The sequence below is a fragment of the Elgaria multicarinata genome, chromosome 2, assembly GCF_023053635.1.
Source record: "Elgaria multicarinata webbii isolate HBS135686 ecotype San Diego chromosome 2, rElgMul1.1.pri, whole genome shotgun sequence".
Lineage (NCBI taxonomy): Eukaryota > Metazoa > Chordata > Lepidosauria > Squamata > Anguidae > Elgaria > Elgaria multicarinata.
In genome coordinates, this window is record NC_086172.1 from 180,381,750 (window position 1) to 180,401,645 (window position 19,896).

At 44.4% G+C, this 19,896-nt stretch overlaps 1 protein-coding gene across 1 annotated transcript in view; it reads left to right on the top strand.

Moving 5' to 3' along the window:
- SOS2 (SOS Ras/Rho guanine nucleotide exchange factor 2) overlaps positions 1-13,972 on the top strand; it is a 44,371-nt gene extending 30,399 nt beyond the window's left edge. The window contains exons 17-23 of the mRNA XM_063118240.1: positions 321-438; positions 2,819-2,991; positions 4,606-4,722; positions 6,358-6,619; positions 9,484-9,528; positions 11,362-11,471; positions 12,872-13,972. Of these exons, the coding sequence (XP_062974310.1) occupies positions 321-438; positions 2,819-2,991; positions 4,606-4,722; positions 6,358-6,619; positions 9,484-9,528; positions 11,362-11,471; positions 12,872-13,372 (1,326 nt within the window). The 3' untranslated portion in view covers positions 13,373-13,972. The remainder of the gene's footprint in view (positions 1-320; positions 439-2,818; positions 2,992-4,605; positions 4,723-6,357; positions 6,620-9,483; positions 9,529-11,361; positions 11,472-12,871) is intronic.
- Positions 13,973-19,896: the final 5,924 nt, after the last annotated feature.

Genomic DNA, 19,896 nt, shown 5'->3' on the forward strand with positions numbered 1-19,896 from the left:
CACCCTTGCTTTATAAAATTCAGAGAGATCTTTTCATAGCTCCGTTTACTTTCTGTTCTGCCAAATTGAACCCTATAATAATTATTTTGGTTGTTTCTGTATTGTGCTTTAGATGTGATATGTTTACCATTGCCAGTTGCTCTGTGGTCTTACGCTCTATATCTGGGGAATTAGTTTTGGCAGACCATAGAGCTGACCATGGAACCAGGTTTGCCAAATAATAATAAATGCAGAGATGAGGGGAAATAATCCATAGCATCTTATGTGATCCAATGTAAATATAGAAATGTATGGCTTTGTTTTTCTCTCTGTTAAATTAGGCACTGCAGGAGAGAAAAAAGAGAATTTTGGATGAAGCTGTAGAATTAAGTCAAGATCACTTTAAAAAATACCTTGCTAAGCTTAAGTCAATCAACCCACCCTGTGTGCCTTTCTTTGGTAAGTTATACTACAGTAGCAGAGTTAAGGGGCTGTTTGCTACATCAAGGATTTCATCGATAAATAATAACTTTTTGAATAAAAGGGATCATATTACATTTACTTCTTTTTTCACTTTCTGGTGGATGGACACGGTTGGATGCAACTCATTGATCCAGTTCCCACAATCATGCCGAGGAAAATAAGCCTTGGGTGGCTTACTTGCTCCACTGCAGAGGCCGGAGGGATTTGCATTATTACACTCGCCAGCGTGGGTCTTTGCGTCAGGGAAGCCCATGTTGGTGGCTTCTTGCTGTGATTAACAAGCCATCCAGAAATCCATGGCCTGTTTTAGGATTCTAGCCACCCTCTCCAGGTTCACACAATGCAGCAAGCTGCACCAGCAATGGTAATTATGCAAATCCCCCCCCCCCCTTGCCATGCAGAGCAGGGGAAATAAACCACTGCAGCTAATTTTCCCTGCCGTGATCGTGTGCACTGGGCCTTTATGTCTCGCTTCAAAAAGTTACATGGCTGTTCTTGATTCGCACTCAAGACTTCCTCCTTCTCCTCCTCCACATTTCTATACCAACCAGTAGCTAAAGTTCTCTGGGCAGTTTACAAAAGATTAGAACAGCAAAAATACATTATAAAACAAATTATACAAACCATTTACATACAATTAAAAACAACCAAGATTAAGAAGCCTCAGGGCTAGTTAAAACCTTATCATCCTTCCTTTTTTCCTTTATTACATTTCTATACCATGCATTAGCGAAAGTTCTTTGCGTGGTTTACAAAACAAAGCTTAAAACCGTAAACTACATAGCATAGTAAAACATAATATAAAACCATATGTTTGAAACAGATTAAAATGGAAGTTGCACTGAACGAAAGGTAAAGAAGGCTGGTTGATGACAAACTACATTCTGTCACAGCCTCTCTTCCCCTATGCTGTCAAATGCCTGGGAGTAGAGGAAAGTCTTAACCTGGCGCCAAAAGCTTGACAATGTGGGTGCCAGGTGGACCTCACTGGGGGAGAAGTGTTCTATAATTGGGGGCCGCCACCAAGAAGGTCTTCTCCCTTGTTGCTATCCTCTGAACCTCCTCCCTAAGAGGAGGCACCTGGAGGAAGGCCTCAGGTGACTATTGTAGTGTGTGGGTACGTTCATACTCGGAGAGGCACTCCGTCAGGTATTTCAGTCCTAAACCATATCTTAGAGGGATAGTCTGATGCCATGTATGTTTTCTTCTATGTAAACGCAATGCATATCATTGCATCTTTTCTCATTACTAGCTGTACCCGGCGTAACGTACACTGTTATAGCATATCAGCCTTGGGCCGCCTGTCTAGTTCGCATGAGATTAGGCCGGGGCCTGGGCTCGCAGCAGGCGAGTGGCCCCCCACCCTGCCACCAAGGGCCCTGGCCGTGCCTCGCTTATGCTCCGGACCATGGCACTGCCCCTTTTGTAGGGGGTGGGGAGCAAAGAGGCAGAAAGGGGGTAGGATTACTTTGGAAAGCCCGGAGGAGTCAGGCGAGGGGCTTAGCAACCTGTATCAGCTGACATTACACATTGTTACTGTTGCTTAGCAACCTGTATCAGCTGAAGCCTTTATGGAAACGTACCTAAGCGTTTTATAGATAGATAGATTTTCTTGCTCTTCATTCTCACTTTGTAATGATGATCGACATTGCACTTGTAGGGTGTTCAGTGCACCTTACTGATGTGATTTTGCTGAAATACTGAAAACAACTCCGTAAAGTCGTTCAGTATTATTGTCAGGAAGGTGCCGGCACAAGGGCTAGAAGAGAATGGCTTTGCCTAAAGCTGCCCTAGTGAGTTCATGCAATGGGGAGATTGGAACAGTCAGAGTGCTCCCCCTCTCAGCCACTCTGCTCTGCAAAAGGTAAAGTGATACCTCGGGCGCAGTTGCGAATCAGAGACTGATATTTCTCAAAGAAAGGACTTCCTTTCCTATCCTGGTAGTGTTAGTCAGATTAGGGTGACCATATGAAAAGGAGGACTGGGCTCCTGTATCTTTAACAGTTGTATAGAAAAGGGAATTTCAGCAGGTGTCATTTGTATGCATGTAGCACCTGTTGAAATCCCCTCTTCATCACAGCAGTTAAAGTTGCAGGAGCTGTACTAGAGTGACCAGATACAAAAGACAGCAGGGCTCCTGCAACTTTAACAGTTGTGATGAAGAGGGGATTTCACCAGGTGCTGCCTGCATACAAATGACACCTGCTGAAATTCCCTTTTCAATACAACTGTTAAAGATACAGGAGCCCGGTCCTCCTTTCCATAGGGTCACCCTAAGTCAGATGGCAGGAATGTGGGCAATCGTTTAAATAAATAGTAATAAATAATAACCTCCTTATTCCCTCTCTCCATTTAGGAATATACTTAACAAATATTCTAAAGACAGAAGAAGGGAATCCCGACTTCCTTAAAAGACAAGGGAAAGGATTAATCAACTTCAGTAAGAGGAGGAAAGTGGCTGAAATCACAGGAGAAATCCAGCAGTATCAAAACCAGCCTTACTGTTTACGGGTCGAACCAGATATACGGGTAATTGGAAAGTGTTTGCCTATGAAAGTGGAAGAGAGTGTTTTGGTATTCTGCTGAGGCTACAACAGCGAGAGCAAATGTGAAACTGAGGTTGGACCTAGCAGGACGTCTGTCAGAAAGCGTTCATGTTCCAAGCTGTACATAGTGAAAGTATCCAGTACTGAGACTGACCTGGGGTTGCTCCACTCTGAGCTCTACTCGTTAAGCTGAAGTGGCTATTTGTGTCCTGAAATTGAAGTGATAGGAACGCCAGTCAGGAGCAGCAATCAGCGAAACTAGGAGTTCTTCATCTTTCTTATACTAATCTGAATTCAGTGCAGAACATTGGATTCACTGAACTCCCCCCACCCCCATCCTCTGCAACACCCCATGGATGTGTACCGTTTATGCGTCATGTTGGTGCCCTATTTTTGTTCTTTTGATTTTCACGGAGAAAATGTCAGATAGTGCGAGCAAGTCCTATGATTTAAATCGGTTCTCAGTTCAACCAGGATGATCAGGGGTCTGGAAACAAAGCCCTGTGAAGAGAGACTGAAAGAATTGGACATGTTTAGCCTGGAGAAGAGAAGATGGAGGGGAGACATGATAGCACTCCTCAAATACTTAAAAGGTTGCCACACAGAGAAGGGCCAGGATCTCTTCTCGATCCTCCCAGAATGCAGGGCATGAAATAACGGGCTCAAGTTAAAGGAAGCCAGATTCCAGCTGGACATCAGGAAAAACTTCCTGGCTGTTAGAGCAGTACGACAATGGAATCAGTGACCTAGGGAGGTGGTGGGCTCTCCCACACCAGAGGCCTTCAAGAGGCAGCTGGACAACCATCTGTCAGGGATGCTTTAGGGTGGATTCCTGCATTGAGCAGGGGGTTGGCCTCGATGGCCTTGTAGGCCCCTTCCAACTCTGCTATTCTATGATTCTTGTGGGTTTGGTCACCTATAACCTCCTCTGTTTGCCTGTGTTCTTTCCCCCTTTGCTCCCTTCTCTCCAGCTATTTTGTGGGTTATACCTCCCCTGGGCATCTTCAGAGCTCTAGAGTTGGGAGCAGGAAAGGATTCTTTTTTTAAAAAAATGGTGTTGGCCAAGCTGTTTCTTGCCGTGTCGTTTTGGCTCTCAAAAGGTAGGAAGGGAAGAAGGGAGCCTACCCTGTGCTCCTCCATCACGGTGCCTGGCAACTGGGCACAGAGCTTTATAATATGCTCAGAGGCTTGAAAGGAAAGTGAACCCTTTGTGCAGCCTCCATAGGATGAACTATTGAAACGGTTAGAAGCTTTTTTCTTTCAATCTAGAATACAGGCAGTGAGTTGCCAGAAATAGAAAAGAGGAACATTTCTTTTATCGCCTCTGTCCCTTCCCTGCCTTGCCCAACTACTAAAGAAATCATACGTAACGCCCACATTGCTAATGAAGTTTGAGCCACTTAAATATGATACAATGCAAACAGACAAAACAGTCTTTATAAAACTGGGTTTCTTTACATCTCAGATGGTTCTGCACATGCCTCTATTTATTGGAATTTTCTGAACTTCTCAAAGGTGCCTCTGTTCACGGACGCATCCGAGTTGGCAAAGGGGTCCTTTTATGAAGTTGGCTCAGAAACATTTCTTGTCATTTCAGAGGTTCTTTGAAAATTTGAACCCCATGGGAAGCTCTCCAGAAAAAGAATTCACAGATCATTTGTTCAACAAGTCGCAGGAGATTGAGCCTCGAAATTGCAAACAGCCTTCTAGATATGTAAGTCTCTTGGGAAGTATAAGTCGCTGCTTAAAAGTGCATGTATCTGATTTGCACTTTAATGGTGTGCATGTGTGAATTTCCTTCCAAGGAAAGGTACTGTTAGCTGCTTGTCTGAATTGAGAGGGGGCAGGTACCTCCTCCGCATTCTTTCCCAGGCTAGCAAGTGCATAGTGGTATATAGTCCAGGTGCTTCCTTGTTCCTATAAAGGCGCCAAGGACAACTGCAGTACATACCACTGGAGCTGTCTTTCTAGTCACAGGAAAGGGCGCAGGTGGAGGGAAAGGATGAACACAGTGAAGGTGAGGAAAAGAATAAGAAGAAGGAGATTGGATGGTGGGTTTCTTAAAAATTTATATACATTATTTATTTATTTAAAAGATTTGTATCCCACCCTATATCACTAGGATCTCAGGGTGGCGTACAGATAAAATTATACAATCTAAAACAATAAATATACACAGCTAAAAACGAATTAAACCATGAAACATGTTAAAACCAGTATATAATTTTAAAGCAGTAAAAACGATTAAAACAGTTAAAACAATGTGCAAGCCAGGTGAATTTAACCGCTAAAGGCTTTGTTAAAAAGCCATGTTTTTACTTGGCGCTGGAATAAAGTCAGCGTTGGTGCCAGTCGGGCCTCCAAGGGGAGGGCATTCCACAGCCAGGGTGCCACCACAGAGAAGGCCCTCTCCCTTGTCGCATCATAGCGTATGTGTTGCATTGGTGGGATGCAGAGAAGGGCTCCTCCAACAGATCTCAAGTCTTGGGCAGGCATATCTAAGGAGAGGTACTCCCTCAAGTATCGAGGTCCCAAGCCGTTTAGGGCTTTAAACCTTTCTATGCAAGGTTTATATGCAAGGTTGACTTGAACATTAGAGTACAGCAAACTTTTATACTCTCAAATAATGGCAACACACAATAGCTCTAAAATGTGACATGCTATACTTTAGTGTGGAGAGCCCTGAATCGCTGGGGGGAGAAATCTGTTGGATTGCAAATGTGTTCTACACGTTTATGCTTGAGATATTCTAAAGGATCAGAAGGGCTTTTTGTTCTGTTTTCCAAAGGAGAGTTCCATTTCAAAGCAAAATGCAAATTTCTACTTGCTGCCATGCCAAAGAATATTTCAAAAGCCTGTAATCAAATGCAGTCTGAAGGCAGATATTGTTGACTTGTTTGTAAATTAGCATTTTATTCTTAAAACACAATATTGCTTGAACATGAAAAGCACTTTTCGTAACGATTTAGCGTGATTAAACGTTTTCTGTACTGTTTTGTCTCCTATGCGCAAGGCAAAACAGCCCGAGGAAAGTAGCAGATTTAAACTTTGCTGTTTTAATCTCATATTTTAACCTATATCAATTTTTTTGTTGTGTGGTTTTATCCTGGTTGTGCTTTTTATATTGTATTTTGCATTTGTGTTTTTAAATTGTTGGTTGTTTTTATGCTCTTCATGGTTTTAATTTTTGTGAACCGCCCAGAGAGCTTCAGCTATTGGGTGGTATGGAAATGTAATAAATAGAATAAATAATGCACAAGGCAAAATAGCCCAAGGAAACTAGCAAGAGCAGGAGGAAAGGGTGCGTGTGTAATTTCCTTTCTCTCCCTCTCCCTCTCCCTATCTCCAGCCCAGGAAAACAACCTACTCTCTGAAATCTCCTGGAATAAGGCCCAATGCAGGCAGGCACGGCTCCACATCTGGCACGCTGAGGGGCCACCCAACACCTCTCGAAAAGGAGCCCTATAAGATTAGTTTTAGTAGAATTACTGAAACTGAGCAGGAGTCTGCGGTGTCGGCACCAACCTCGCCCAGCATGCCATCCACTCCGCCGGTGTCCGCGTCTTCTGAACTCAGCGTATTCCTAGACATTGATCTCAACAGCTCTTATGGTGCGTGTTCTGAGTCGCTCTCAATTCGTTAGCGGCACTGATAAATTGAGCTGAATGTCTTCCTGGTGTCTGTGGGTTGGCTGCTCCACTACAAAATGGGAAATCTGTGGTGGAGATTCCCTTTTTATGAAATCTGGAGGATGGCCAGGTGTATTTTGAACATTGCTTTCTTGCTTGCTTGCTTGCTTGCTTGCTTGCCTGTATCACTTTTTCTGGTTTCTCATTTGTGGAATTGCTCATCTTCATCATGTCTCTCATCTTCATCATGTCTCTAAGCAGCTTCTCAAAACCTCTCTCCTCCTTTTCCTCTCCCTCCACACCCCCAAATCCTGACTTGTCTCCTGTTCTTCTCCCTGAGGCTCTTATTATGACTTTATGGAAGGCACCTGTCTTGGTTTGGTTGTAGAGTGCTTATAATTTCATAATTAATTGGTTGAGAGATTGTCTTGTCCAAAACAGCCTAGTAAGATACATTCAGGGCTAGGTGTAGATTTGAACTCAAGGCACTCACATTTCAACCCTGTGCTCACTCACTGTAATCCAGTGTTAAGCTCCAAAGACAAATGTTCACAAAACGGGGAGGAGTGTTGTTTTGGAGGGCCCGCTCTGGTTCCTCCCATCTCAGCTGCTGCCTTGCTCTGGATTGAAAGTTAATTGAAGCGCAGGAGAGGAGCAACGGGCAGGCTGTCGGCTTTGTTTTGGGCATCTTTCTCCCTCTCCCCAAGTGCCCGGCATGATCTGATTAAATGTTAGCTTATTTTTGTAAGGTTTTCTTCACACTTTGTTTTGAACTCAGCTACAAAACCTATTGGAAAAGATCTTGAAAGAATTTTTAAGGCAAAAGGTTCTGCTGGAGCAAATGGGCTATTAAGTGCCCAAAGTACTCACAATGTCCCTTGCGTGGAGGGACAAGGGACATGATGGGTGGAGTTCAGGTGGCAGGTAGGTATGTCCCTTCTGACTTGGTTCACACGATCACCGCAGCCCACGATGGCCTATTAGTGCCCACGGGAACAGAATTGCTCATCCAAGCCCCCTTCTTGTTATGGCAAGTTTTCTCTTGGTTGTTGGGAACAGCTAGTGAGCCACCTGGCAATTTTGTAAACTGCCCAGAGAGCTTCGGCTATTGGGCGGTATAGAAATGCAATAATAATAATAATAATAATAATAATAATAATAATAATAATAATAATAGTAGCCCTGCTACTCTTCATGATCTTGCAAGTGCCGTGTAAATTCTCACTCATCCCTTCTCACCCTCAGAATGGAATTTATTTATTTATTTATTTATGGAAATCTTGGGGAAAGGACACTGGAGAGTGCCCTGAACGTGTTCACAAGTTGTTGTTGTTTTATTTTCACTCCCATGCAAGTGGCAGGAGCGAATGATGGTTGCCATGAATGTTGCATAATTTCCCCCTCTCTTCTCCTGCTGTGCTATGAACTTTGTGTAATTTCCCCCTTCGTTGTACTGCTCTACCATGAATTTTCCCTTTCATTCTACTGCTCTGCTCTGAAATTTGAGTATTTTTTGTGATTCTGCTCACTGCCCTCATGTACATCTGACAGATAGCAATAGAGACCAGCGGAGGAAAAAAATGACAAGCATGGAGGGTGGTTGGGAGCCAAAAGCTGCTGGCGGCTGCAGGGGAGAAGGAGCTTTAGGGTGGGTGTAATCACTTCGGTGTAAGGGAAGTGTTGAAGTGGAGGACATTGACGAGGGGAATACGGGTGTGCTTGGATAAATAGCAGGCAGGCGGTCTTTCGCTCTTGCACAATACCACACCCCCAAAACTTCCTGACTGTTAGAGCAGTACGACAATGGAACCAGTGACCTAGGGCGGTTGGGGGCTCTCCCACACTAGAGGCCTTCAAGAGGCAGCTGGACAAGCATCTGTCAGGGATGCTTTAGGGTGGATTCCGGCATTGAGCAGGGGGTTGGACTCGATGGCCTTGTAGGCCCCTTCCAACTTTGCTATTCTATGATTCTATGAAATTGTTGTTGTTGTTTTAAAAAAAGCTTGTGAATGCATTCTCACATTCAAAAGGTTTTGAAGAATTATTTCCTTTTTGCGATCTGATGCAGGGGTGTTTCCCTCGTCAGCCAACAACCCCACTGAACCAATCTGGAAACAAAGCCCTATGAAGAGAGACTGAAAGAACTGGGCATGTTTAGCCTGGAGAAGAGAAGATGGAGGGGAGACATTATAGCACTCTTCAAATACTTGAATGGTTGTCACACAGAGGAGGGCCAGGATCTCTTCTCGATCCTCCCAGAGTGCAGGACACGGAATAATGGGCTCAAGTTAAAGGAAGCCAGATTCCAGCTGGACATCAGGAAAAACTTCCTGACTGTTAGAGCAATACGACAATGGAATCAGTTACCTAGAGAGGTTGTGGGTTCTCTCCTATACTAGAGTCATTCAAGAGGCAGCTGGACCACCATTTGTCAGGGATGCTTTAGGGTGGATTCCTGCATTGGACGGGGGTTTGGACTCAATGGTCTTGTAGGCCCCTTCCAACTCTGCTATTCTATGGTTCTATGAATTGCAGAAAAGGGTGCTGGTGTAGGGGACGAGGAATCGGGGATTTCTGCTGCAAAGGCCCCTGGGATACATGTGAGCAATGGTCAGGAGGACTGATGGGAAGCCACCGAGGGGAATGACGTGTCTGTTGGAATAAGGGACAAGCCACTCCACATCCATCCACCCTGGCTTTTCCTCCAGGTGGCGTAGCATGACGCACCGACTCGCCCTGCATTTTCTGCGTCCGTTAGCTGTATCTTCAAAACTAATGGATGCTCTGGTAGATGCAATGATCTTGCGGTCCATGCAAATGACCTCCTTTCTGCCTTACCTTTACAGGTAGCAGCAACAGTATCTTTGCTCCTGTCCTTTTGCCACAGTCAAGTGAGTACCTTGAGCTGCCTCTGCAGAATTCCACAGGCTCTCAGCATGATGATGACGAGGATGTACAAGCGTTGAGGTCTAAAGAGATGCTCCTAATATATAGGGAGACATACTTTCTTCATTCCCATCAAAGGACACAACTGTAGTTAGACGTTCTGTGGCGGACAAGCCTTCTCTTTTGAGAACAGGGGGAATAAAAAGCCACGATATATAAATCGGATTTTTAAAACATTTGAATTGATTTGATTTGATTTTTTTTTTAAAAAAAAAAGCTCCATAAATAAAATACGACATTTCTCTCTAACTTAAAAAAAAATAACATAATTACAATTCAGTCTCATCATAAAAATGCTAAACCGATACTTACAGTCTTTATTTCAGTTTTTCATCTTGTGAAAATGGCTCTTTCCAGCCTAACAAATAGCTTTTGCTTCTTGAAAGTTCTGAGGTAGATAAAGATTGTTTTGTTCTATTCCCATGTTGTGGTGGAGTTGAGTCAAGGAAGGCAGAGGAGTTAGCTAAGGTAGGCAATATAGCAGGGTGGAGAAAAATCAATGCTTTAGAAAATCCCCCCAATTTTTATTTTTAAAATTTTACGTTGGGGTTTTTTTCCAGCACAGTACCTATCAGACCTTGCTTTGACCTATCAGTCATCGGGATTTCATTTTTGTTTGCTACCTTGCTTTTTGTGAGGGCAAGACTGGGCCAAGATAGTGTGAAACAGTAACATTGGAAAGAAAAAGTCCCATTGAATTCAGTGGAACCTATTTCTGCGGAGGCATGTATAGGATTGTGCTGTTAAAGCTGCCAAAAGGTTTGGCTATGAAATGTAATGTATAAAATAAACCCAGACTGAATAGAAATGTAATAAATAAAATAAACACAAGCTGTCTTAAGAAAGAACCTGTATGGGAATATTTTGAAACACTTCCTCTATAGATAAAAAGGGAAACGTGAAAAATATATACAGTGAGACTTTGGGCTCATCTACACCAAGCAGGATATTCCACTATGAAAGCGGTATATAAAAGGCAGGAGCCACACCACTGCTTTATAGCGGGACTGAAGTGCACTGACAACTGTTGGAGCCCATGACACATCTACACCAAGCAGGATATTCCACTATGAAAGCGGTATGAAAGTGGTTTATGGCATGTGTCAATGGGCCCCAACAGTTGTCAGTGCCATATCGCTATAAAGCAGTCGTGTGGCTCCTGATTTTTATATACCGCTTTCATACCACTTTCATAGTGGAATATCCTCCTTGGTGTAGATGAGCCCAAAGAGATGCAAAGCCTGCTAGTAAGAATCAAACAATATAAATAATACGCTATTTAATTGTAAATTAACATGGCTTAGTGATCAACTTGCACCATTGTGCAGGAAATAACATGAAAAATTTTCCATGGGAAATTTGATTTGAACTGTGACCCCCTTTCTTGCTGTGACCCTTTTTGAGAAACAAGAATAAACGGGGGAAATGAGAGGAAGTATCCATTTCTTTATGCCTTCATTTCAGTCCTGAAAAAAATTGCTTAATTTCTATGGACATTGACCATTGGAAAAAAGAGATTTATGTGTGTCCTGGTTGTTTCAAAAGCTGGGCAAATTCACAGATTTATTGAATTCCCTTATGGCTGGACTCGAAGGCCTTGTAGGCCCCTTCCAACTCTACTATTCTGTGATTCTGTGCAATGCTGGAACAATATTGACTGCCTTCTGAATGGTTGTAAGGGTAAATGCAGTCAAGAAGTGAGGCCTCCGTGATAGAGAGCAGCAGCAGCAGTGAGACGCGGGCTTCTCTTCCTTACTCCTCTCTCTTCCATTCTTCAGAATCATTCTTCAGCTCATGTGGGAGCCTGCATAAGCTGAGCGAAGAGCCTCTGGTTCCTCCTCCTTTGCCTCCTCGCAAGAAATTCGACCAGGATTCTTCTAACTCAAAGGTATATGCTCCTAGGAAAGTGTCCTTGTCGATTGAGGACCGAGCAGGGATCTTGAGGCTACATGAGATTGCTTTCTTTCTGCTTCAGCTTAGTATACTTCCATATTACGTTTTTCTTTCCTTCGTTTTTAACCAGGCCACGTGCCGGCCTCTCCTAGGCGCCAGCAGCCTTCTGAAAAGGAGCTGGGCTTTGGGGGGATGTTAAGATATGCCTCTCCGAGGCTGTGTTCCTTTCCTTTGGCTGGAACTTCAATACCACCAGGATAGAACAGGTGTGGTGTGGATCTGTATGTCTGAGGGGTTGCAGTTCAAGTCCAAAATTGACAGAAGTGAGGTGTGAAGACTGATATCCTGAGAATATCCGCTTTCTGTTTGGAAAAGCAAATTTGCAGAGAAAAATCATTATCGAAACATAATGAAAGACTGTTGCAGGCTCTCAATATTTTTCTTTCTTTCATGTTACTCTGTGAGGCATTCTGGATGATTACTATGTGCTACCTCCAGTATTCGAGGCAGTAAGCCTGGCTGGGGAACATGGGTGGGAGGGTGCTGTTGCCCCACGTCCTGCCTTGTGGGTCCTTGGCCGATGGCTGGCTGCCCACTGTGTGAACAGAGTGCTGGACTAGATGGACCCTTGGTCTGATCCAGCATCATGTTAGGCCTTCTGAAGAGTTTCTGGGGATGGACTCAGAGGAGGAGGAAGCAGAACCGGTGCAGACAGAGGCTAGTGTCACGGCTGCTGAACTGGGGCCAGCTGGGAGTGGGGCCAACTCAGAGAATGAAGGGGAGGCAGAGTCCAGTTCCGTTCCAAGAGTCAAAGGCTTATGAGAGGTAGAGAGAGTCCAAGAAAACAGTCCAGAAGTCCAGGGATACGAGCAGGTCACGAATTCCAAGCCCATCCGAAGTTCAACCAGGATACAAGGTCACCAAGATCCGAAACAGGAACCAAGAGCTTTCGCCAGGATGCTTAGTTAATCTCTGGCAAAGTTCCTGTTGCTTCCCAGCTCTCTAAATACCCCTCCCTGGCAGCTACAGGTGTTCCCTATTGAGCTGGCGTCTAGCATAAATACACAAAGACCTGCGCTGGGCTTCCTTTTCCGCCCCATGCTGCCTAAACAATTGTGCAGGTAAGTTTGTTGCTTCTCCCTCTGTGTCTTCTGAATTGGCCAAACTCCCTGCTGGTTTAATTACCGGCACACTGGTACTTGACTCTGCCTCCACTTCATTCTCTGAGTTGGCCCCACACCCAGTTGGCCCCAGTTCAGCAGCCGTGACGCTAGCCTCTGTCTGCACCAGTTCTGCTTCCTCCTCCTCTTGAGTCCAGCCCCAGAAACTCTTCAGAGGGCCTAACACATCAGGGCTCTTCTTGTGTTCTTATTATATTTTTCTCTTGTGTTTCAGGGCAGTTCCAAATCTGACGACGACCCTCCTGCAATTCCCCCCAGGCTGCCCCCGCCTCCAAAGATACAGCCACGAGTCCCAGCTTACACCGGCCTGTTTGATCAGCCACTGCAGAGCCCGCCGCCTCCGCCTCCCAGAGACCCCCTTCCCGACACCCCTCCTCCCGTACCTCTTCGCCCTCCAGAGCACTTTGTGAACTGTTCGTTCAATCTCCAACCGCCGCCCGTGGGACGCTTTCACAGAGACCCCGACCGGCTCCGAGAAGCCGGCACCTGCCCGAACTCCCCTAACACCCCTCCCAGCACTCCGTCGCCTCGGATCCTGCGTCGCCTGTGCGTGCTCAGCCCCAACTCCAACAACCTTGCCGCTCCCCCGGTCCCGCCGCGTCAGAATTCCAGTCCTCAGCTACCAAAACTGCCACCAAAGACTTACAAAAGAGAACTCTCCCACCCCCCTTTGCACAGACACTCTTTGCTAGAGAATGCGGAAACTCCTCAATGACCCTTCGCCACGGTAGTCATTGACACTGGAATAGTAACTGTAAAGTTCCCATTTTCTTTTTAATTTATTCCAATAAGACAGTGGATTTGAGTACTTTGACAAGTAACACTTGTTCCCAGAGTGCTGCTGATCAAGACTCGGCAAAAACAACTCCCCCCAATCCTCCACGCCCAGCCTTCGGACCCACTGCAACAGCACTCTCCTCAGGGGATCAGCAGCACTGCCTTCTCCTCCTCCTCCTCCTCCTCCTCAGTGCCGACACTTTTGCCAGTACAAAGAATACCGATTTTTGCACTGTAAATGACACACTACACTAATTTTAAACTGACATCAGTTCACTGCACTGAGCCAAAAAAAAAAACAACGGTTGCTGGTGGGATTTTTACTTTCAAACTGGAGCACGAGCGGCCTTCTCTACAAGCGTCTTTTTGCAAGGGCACAACCCACGGGGCCGTTCCCCAGAGCAAAGCCCCATTGAGAAAGGGATGGATTTCCCCACTTCCCAGTGGGTCGTGCCCGTAGCTGGTGGAATTCTCACCCAAGTATGAACATGTAATTCAGGTTTCTGATATCTTCAACCTCTTTGTCTGCCTGCCTGCCTTTCAGAAAAAAAGAAAGAGGTTTGTGAGTGACCTTTACTGCTGTCCTCAAGCGTTTGTTGATACCGTGTCTTAATTTCCATTGATTTTGCTGCTGAAGACGAGAAAGGGCAAGTGACTGAAGAAGAACAGAACATACTACGAGGGCGCTGGTCGTGGAAGCGAAGCCCAGTTATTTGAAGACTATTTAGCATGTGTCGGGTTCAGTTGTGCCTTTTTTTTGTTTGGGCAAGCGGAGTGTCTTAAGCTAAAACGTTGCCTGCTGTTTCGGCGAACGAAGCTATTATGCCATATTATGTACAGTTGTTTATAGTGTATATTTACAGATTAATAACCTGTATACATTTCTGTGACTTGAGGCCTGTTCTGCAGCCTGTTACTTCTGTGCACTGTATGCTGTTGTAAGTATTTTCCGACATACCAGGAACAACATTTTGCCTTCCGGACTCAAAACAAATTTCATTTAGTTTCTCACTTCCGTTTCATTAAGGGGGGTCCCTTTGGAAACGTGGTGTTCAAACCAGCAGACGCCGAAGAACTTTACTTGGACTTTTTGAAGCTTAAAAAACACACACAGATGAGACCTTCCTTTGTCCAGCTTAACTCCACATTCTTTAGTTGAAGCTGGCACATGAAATGGGTCTGGTTCAAGTACTGTAGAATCCAGAAGCCTTTTTTTGACTGGTCTGTGGCCTTTTACTGTGCTTTGTATCAGAGTTCTTAACCAGATTAATAAATCAACCCGGTCTTAATTTGTAAAAGGGTCTGATGAAGTTATATTTCTCTTGTCACGTTAGAGAGGGCAAGCTGAGCCCTGCTCATTTGGACCAGAAATGGTTCAAGACATTTTGGTGCCAGAAGCAGAAACTCCAGATCATTTCTCCTCCCTGCCCACAAGTATGGAGATCATAGACCATTTACTACCAGGTGACTGTACCAAATCCCCTCCTCAATATGAGCTGCCTTACTCATTGTAAGAGCAGCCCTAGTTGATGCTTTCCTTGGGCTGGTTTCAAAAGCAGGTTTAAAAAAAGTTACAGGATGAATTTCATAGAATAGAGTTGGAAGGGGCCTATAAGGCCATTAAGTCCAACCCCCTGCTCAATGCAAGCATCCACATAAAAGCATACCTGACAGATGGCTGTCCAGCTGCCTCTTTAAGGCCTCTAGTGTGGGAGAGACCACAACCTCCCTAGGTCATTGGTTCCATTGTCATGCTGCTCTGACAGGAAGTTTTTCCTGATTTCCAGCCGGAATTGGGCTTCCTGTAACTTATTATTATTATTATTATTTATTTATATAGCACCATCAATGTACATGGTGCTGTACAGAGTAAAACAGTAAATAGCAAGACTCTGCCGCATAGGCTTACAATCTAATAAAATAATAGTAAAACAAGGAGGGGAAGAGAATGCAAACAGGCACGGGGTAGGGTAAGCAGGCACAGGGTAGGGTAAAACTAACAGTATAAAGTCTGCACAACATCAAGTTTTAAAAGCTTTAGGAAAAAGAAAAGTTTTTAGTTGAGCTTTAAAAGCTGCGATTGAACTTGTAGTTCTCAAATGTTCTGGAAGAGCTTTCCAGGCGTAAGGGGCAGCAGAAGAAAATGGACGGAGCCAAGCAAGGGAAGTAGAGGCCCTTGGGCAGGCGAGAAACATGGCATCAGAGGAGCGAAGAGCACGAGCGGGGCAATAGTGTGAGATGAGAGAGGAGAGATAGGAAGGAGCTAGACCGTGAAAAGCTTTGAAGGTTAACAGGAGAAGTTTATATTGGATTGAGAAGGGATCCTGGCCCTCCAAGTATTTGAAGAGTGCTATCATGTCTCCCCTCAGTCTTCTCAAGACTAAACGTGCCCAGGTCCTTCAGTCTCGACTCACAGGGCTTTGTTTCCAGACCCCAATCATCCTTGTTGCCCTCCTCTGAATGTACTGCAGCTTGTCTGCATCCTTCTTCAAGTGTGGTGCCCAGAACTGGACGTAATACTCTAGATGAGGCCTAACCCATGCCAAATAGAGGGGAACCAATACCTTGTGCAATTTGGAAGCTATACTTCTATTAATGCAGCCCGAAATAGCATTTGCTCTTTTTGCAGCCACACCACACTGTTTACGCATATTCAGCTTGTGATCTCAAACAATTCCAAGATCCTTCTCGCTTGTAGTATTGCTGTAACTGCATTTGGTTTTTTACCTAGGTGTAGAACTTAGCATTTATCCCTATTAAATTTCATTCCGTTGTTTTCAGCTGAGTGCTCCAGCCTATCAAGATCCCTTTGAAGTTTGTTTCAGTCTTCCCAGGTATTAGCTATCCCACCCAATTTTGTGTCATCTGCAAATTTGATCAGCATTCCCTGCACCTCCACATCCAAGTTATTAATAAAAGTGTTGAAGAGCACTGGGCCCAGGACTGAGCCCTGTGGTACCCCACTCATTACCTCCCCCCACTTCAGTTTGAGAAGGTTTCATTGATAAGTACTCTTTGAGTCCGATTCTGTAGCCAACTGTGAATCCACCTAATAGTTGTTCCATCTAGCCCACTTTTAACTAGTTTGCTAATCAGAATGTCATGGGGCACTTTGTCAAAAACTGCTGAGGTCAAGATATATGTCCACAGCATTCCCACAGTCCACAAGGGAAGTTACCTGATCAAAGAATGTGATCAGATCTGTCTGGCAGGATTTGTTCTCGACAAATCCATGCTGGCTTCTAGGGGGAGATTGTTGTGATGTGTGTGTAAATAATAAAGAAGGGAAAGTACCTTATTCATGTATTAGACCAGCCAACTATTTCGTTTAATACGTGCATATAAACGTACAAAGGTGATCATGGGAGGACTAGAGAACAGATTTTACTTTTTTTAGGGAGTAGTGATTACTTGTTGTATTGGTAGCCCTCCAGGCAGGGCCGGATTAAGGCCAGCTGATGCCCTAAGCACAGCCCCATAACGGTACCCCCCTTGACCCTTCCATTGTTAGCCAGCAAGACATTAAGACTCAATAAGTGAGTCTACAAGGCCTGAGGGGGCAGGAAGAAATGAATCTGAGCGAAGGCTGAACCCAGGACAAGAGGAGAGTGTCTTTGGTCTTGCAGGGGAAGATCTGATGGGCAGCAGAGAGGAAGCAGGCTTGGCTTTGGGTTGTAGGCCTTGATCCTAAACGCAGAGTAAATAAACCTTCATTAAAGAAACACCATAAGTCCCTAGTGTCCTCCTCTCTAGGATGCTGGAGTCTGTGTAAGTGCTACAAGTTCACCCCGCTCAGGACTGGAGTGCAGGAGTGTAACAATATGTTCTTTAATGTAGTGACCATTATACGCAAACATGGGCATATGGTGAGCCATTACACCACAGCTTGCACATAGACGCACTAAAAACCTTAGAAAAAGTATTTTAGCATTCGTATTCCAAGATAAGACATCAGGTTCTGGATGTGCCATTAGTACAGCCTTTCATTGAATATTCACATTATAGCAATGATTTCAGGTTTCTAGTTATCGATAGCATGTATGCTCACAGATGTAATTGGTGCAATCACAGCTACTTTCTTTCAAAGAAGGCAGATGGATTTTTAGGCTGAACACTGTGCGACTGAACAGTTTGAACATGTGTTCAGAATTGTCATCTTTTTTGGAAGGTGATTCTGTGACACACACAGACACGCACACACACAAGAATTTCTCAATCAGTAAATCACACACAAGCCCAAATAATTTTTTACACCACTTGGCAGAACAGACTTCAATGCATTCCCTATTCAGTCACACAACCCCATGAAAAGATTTTTACATGAATGTATTGGGCTCTGATGGGAATGGGTTTTATTAAAACAAAAATTTTGCGCTGAGGGAAATGATCCTCTACCCGCACAGAAATGAACAAAGGAGATCATCAACCAGCAGCAGCAAGAAGCAGATCAACCCACTCGTCCCCACTGCCGCTGCCTTCTTGGCTGTCCAGAATGCAAGCCCTTATAACACAAGCCCTTGTGAACCACCCATAGAGCTTTGGCTACTGGGCGGTATAAAAATGTAATAAATAAAATAATAAAATAAAATAAACAGGAGTCCAGCAAGTGGGGTGGCAAGCTCCTAGTTTTGGGGGGGGGGCACTTTCCCCCCTCTGCACTCCCCAGGCACTGCCACTGCATGAAATAACGGGCTTAAGCTACAGGAAAGCTTCCTAATGGTTAGAGGGGCCAGAGGTGGTGGGTGCTCTGTCCCTGGAGGTATTCAAGCAGGGACTGGATGGCCACTTGTCAGGGATGTTTTAAGGATTCCTGCACTGAACTCAATGGCCTTGACGTCCCCTTTCAAGTCTAGGATTGAGATTTCTTAGTAATAAATGACATCAGAAATGAAAGAAATTGAAAAAAATGTATTTATTTTTGGAAAACAAACCTATCACACTTTTGATGAATTCTACTCCTGGGGCGAATGGGAGCTCCAAATAACGAAAGGAGGAGGCCTTGTTCCACCTGGTCCTTCAAGGCTGCCTCGATGGTTTGCATTTTTTTTTTTTAGGGGGAGTGGGGGAGATGCTATTGATGATTGATTGTGTGTCGCTTTGACGGCCACGAAGGGGCGGGAAAACAATACATAAATCATAAGAACATCAGAAGAGCCCTGATGCTGGATCAGACCGAGGGTCCATCTAGTCCAGCACTCTGTTCACACAGGGGCCAACCAGCCATCGGCCAGGGACCCACAAGGCAGGACGTGGGGCCACAGCACCCTCCCACCCATGTTCCCCAGCAACTGGTGCTCATAGGCTTATTGCCTCAAATACTGGAGGCAGCATGCAACCATCAGGGCTACTAGCCATGGATAGCCTTTGCCTCCAGGACTTGATCCAACCCCCTTTTAAAGCCATCCAAATGGGTGGTCGTCACTACACCTACTGTAGTGTACATCACTTTCTACTGTCCTATCAAGGGCAAGTAATGTCCTTGATAGCACACATTCTTTTCTCACTTCTATTCTCATTGATTCTGTTCTCTTATTGAAAGCTATGTACATGACTCCAAGCAAAGAAACTTATTCATAAATGCACACTAGAGAGTTACATGGTTTACCGCTTCCAGTGTGAATTACATGGCCGTCTTACACGTTCCATGTGACAAGAGAGGAAGAGATGAATGACATGGTTTTCCTTTTCCATGTTTTTCTGGATCTTATGTGAACAATGGATATGTCTGTATCCTGGCAGGGAAATACATCTTCTCTCTACACATTGGGAGATGTTGTAAATTGGGGGTTATAAACATAATTTCCTTGCATGATACCTAGGAGAACGGAGGGAGGGAGGGAGGGAGGGAGGGCAGGCAACCTTTGCTGCTTCTATGGAACATCTTGTGGTCCACAAACAGCTAAAGCCCCTCTCTGACATTGAAGGAAATAAGTCCCTAAATTGATATACAGGCTAATATTAGTGAAGATTTGTTAGAGAAATGTTATACTGTGATTCTTCAAATTCTTAATAATAATTGTATGGTCCCACTGGCATTAATTTGCATAATTTTGATAGGAATGTAGCAAACTGCCTTAATCCTGTTGTTTAAACGGATACCGTTGTTTTTATACTGTTGTTTTTGATGGTTTTAAATTTTTTATATTTTTAATGTTTACTGTTTTTAACTTTTGTAAACTGCCCAGAGAGCTTTGGCTATGGGGCGGTATATAAATGTAATAAATAAATAAATAAATAAATAAAATACATCTTGTGGTAGTGAGTTCCATAATTTAACCCTGCACTGTGTGAAGAAGTACTTCCTTTTATCATCATCATCTTATTTAAGCTTGGTTGTTTTGAGGCACTTTGATGCACTTTGATGTGCAATACTACAAACAAGAAGGATCTTGGAATTGTTGTAGATCACAAGCTGAATATGAGCCAATGGTGCGATACGGCTGCAAGAAAGACAAATGCTAT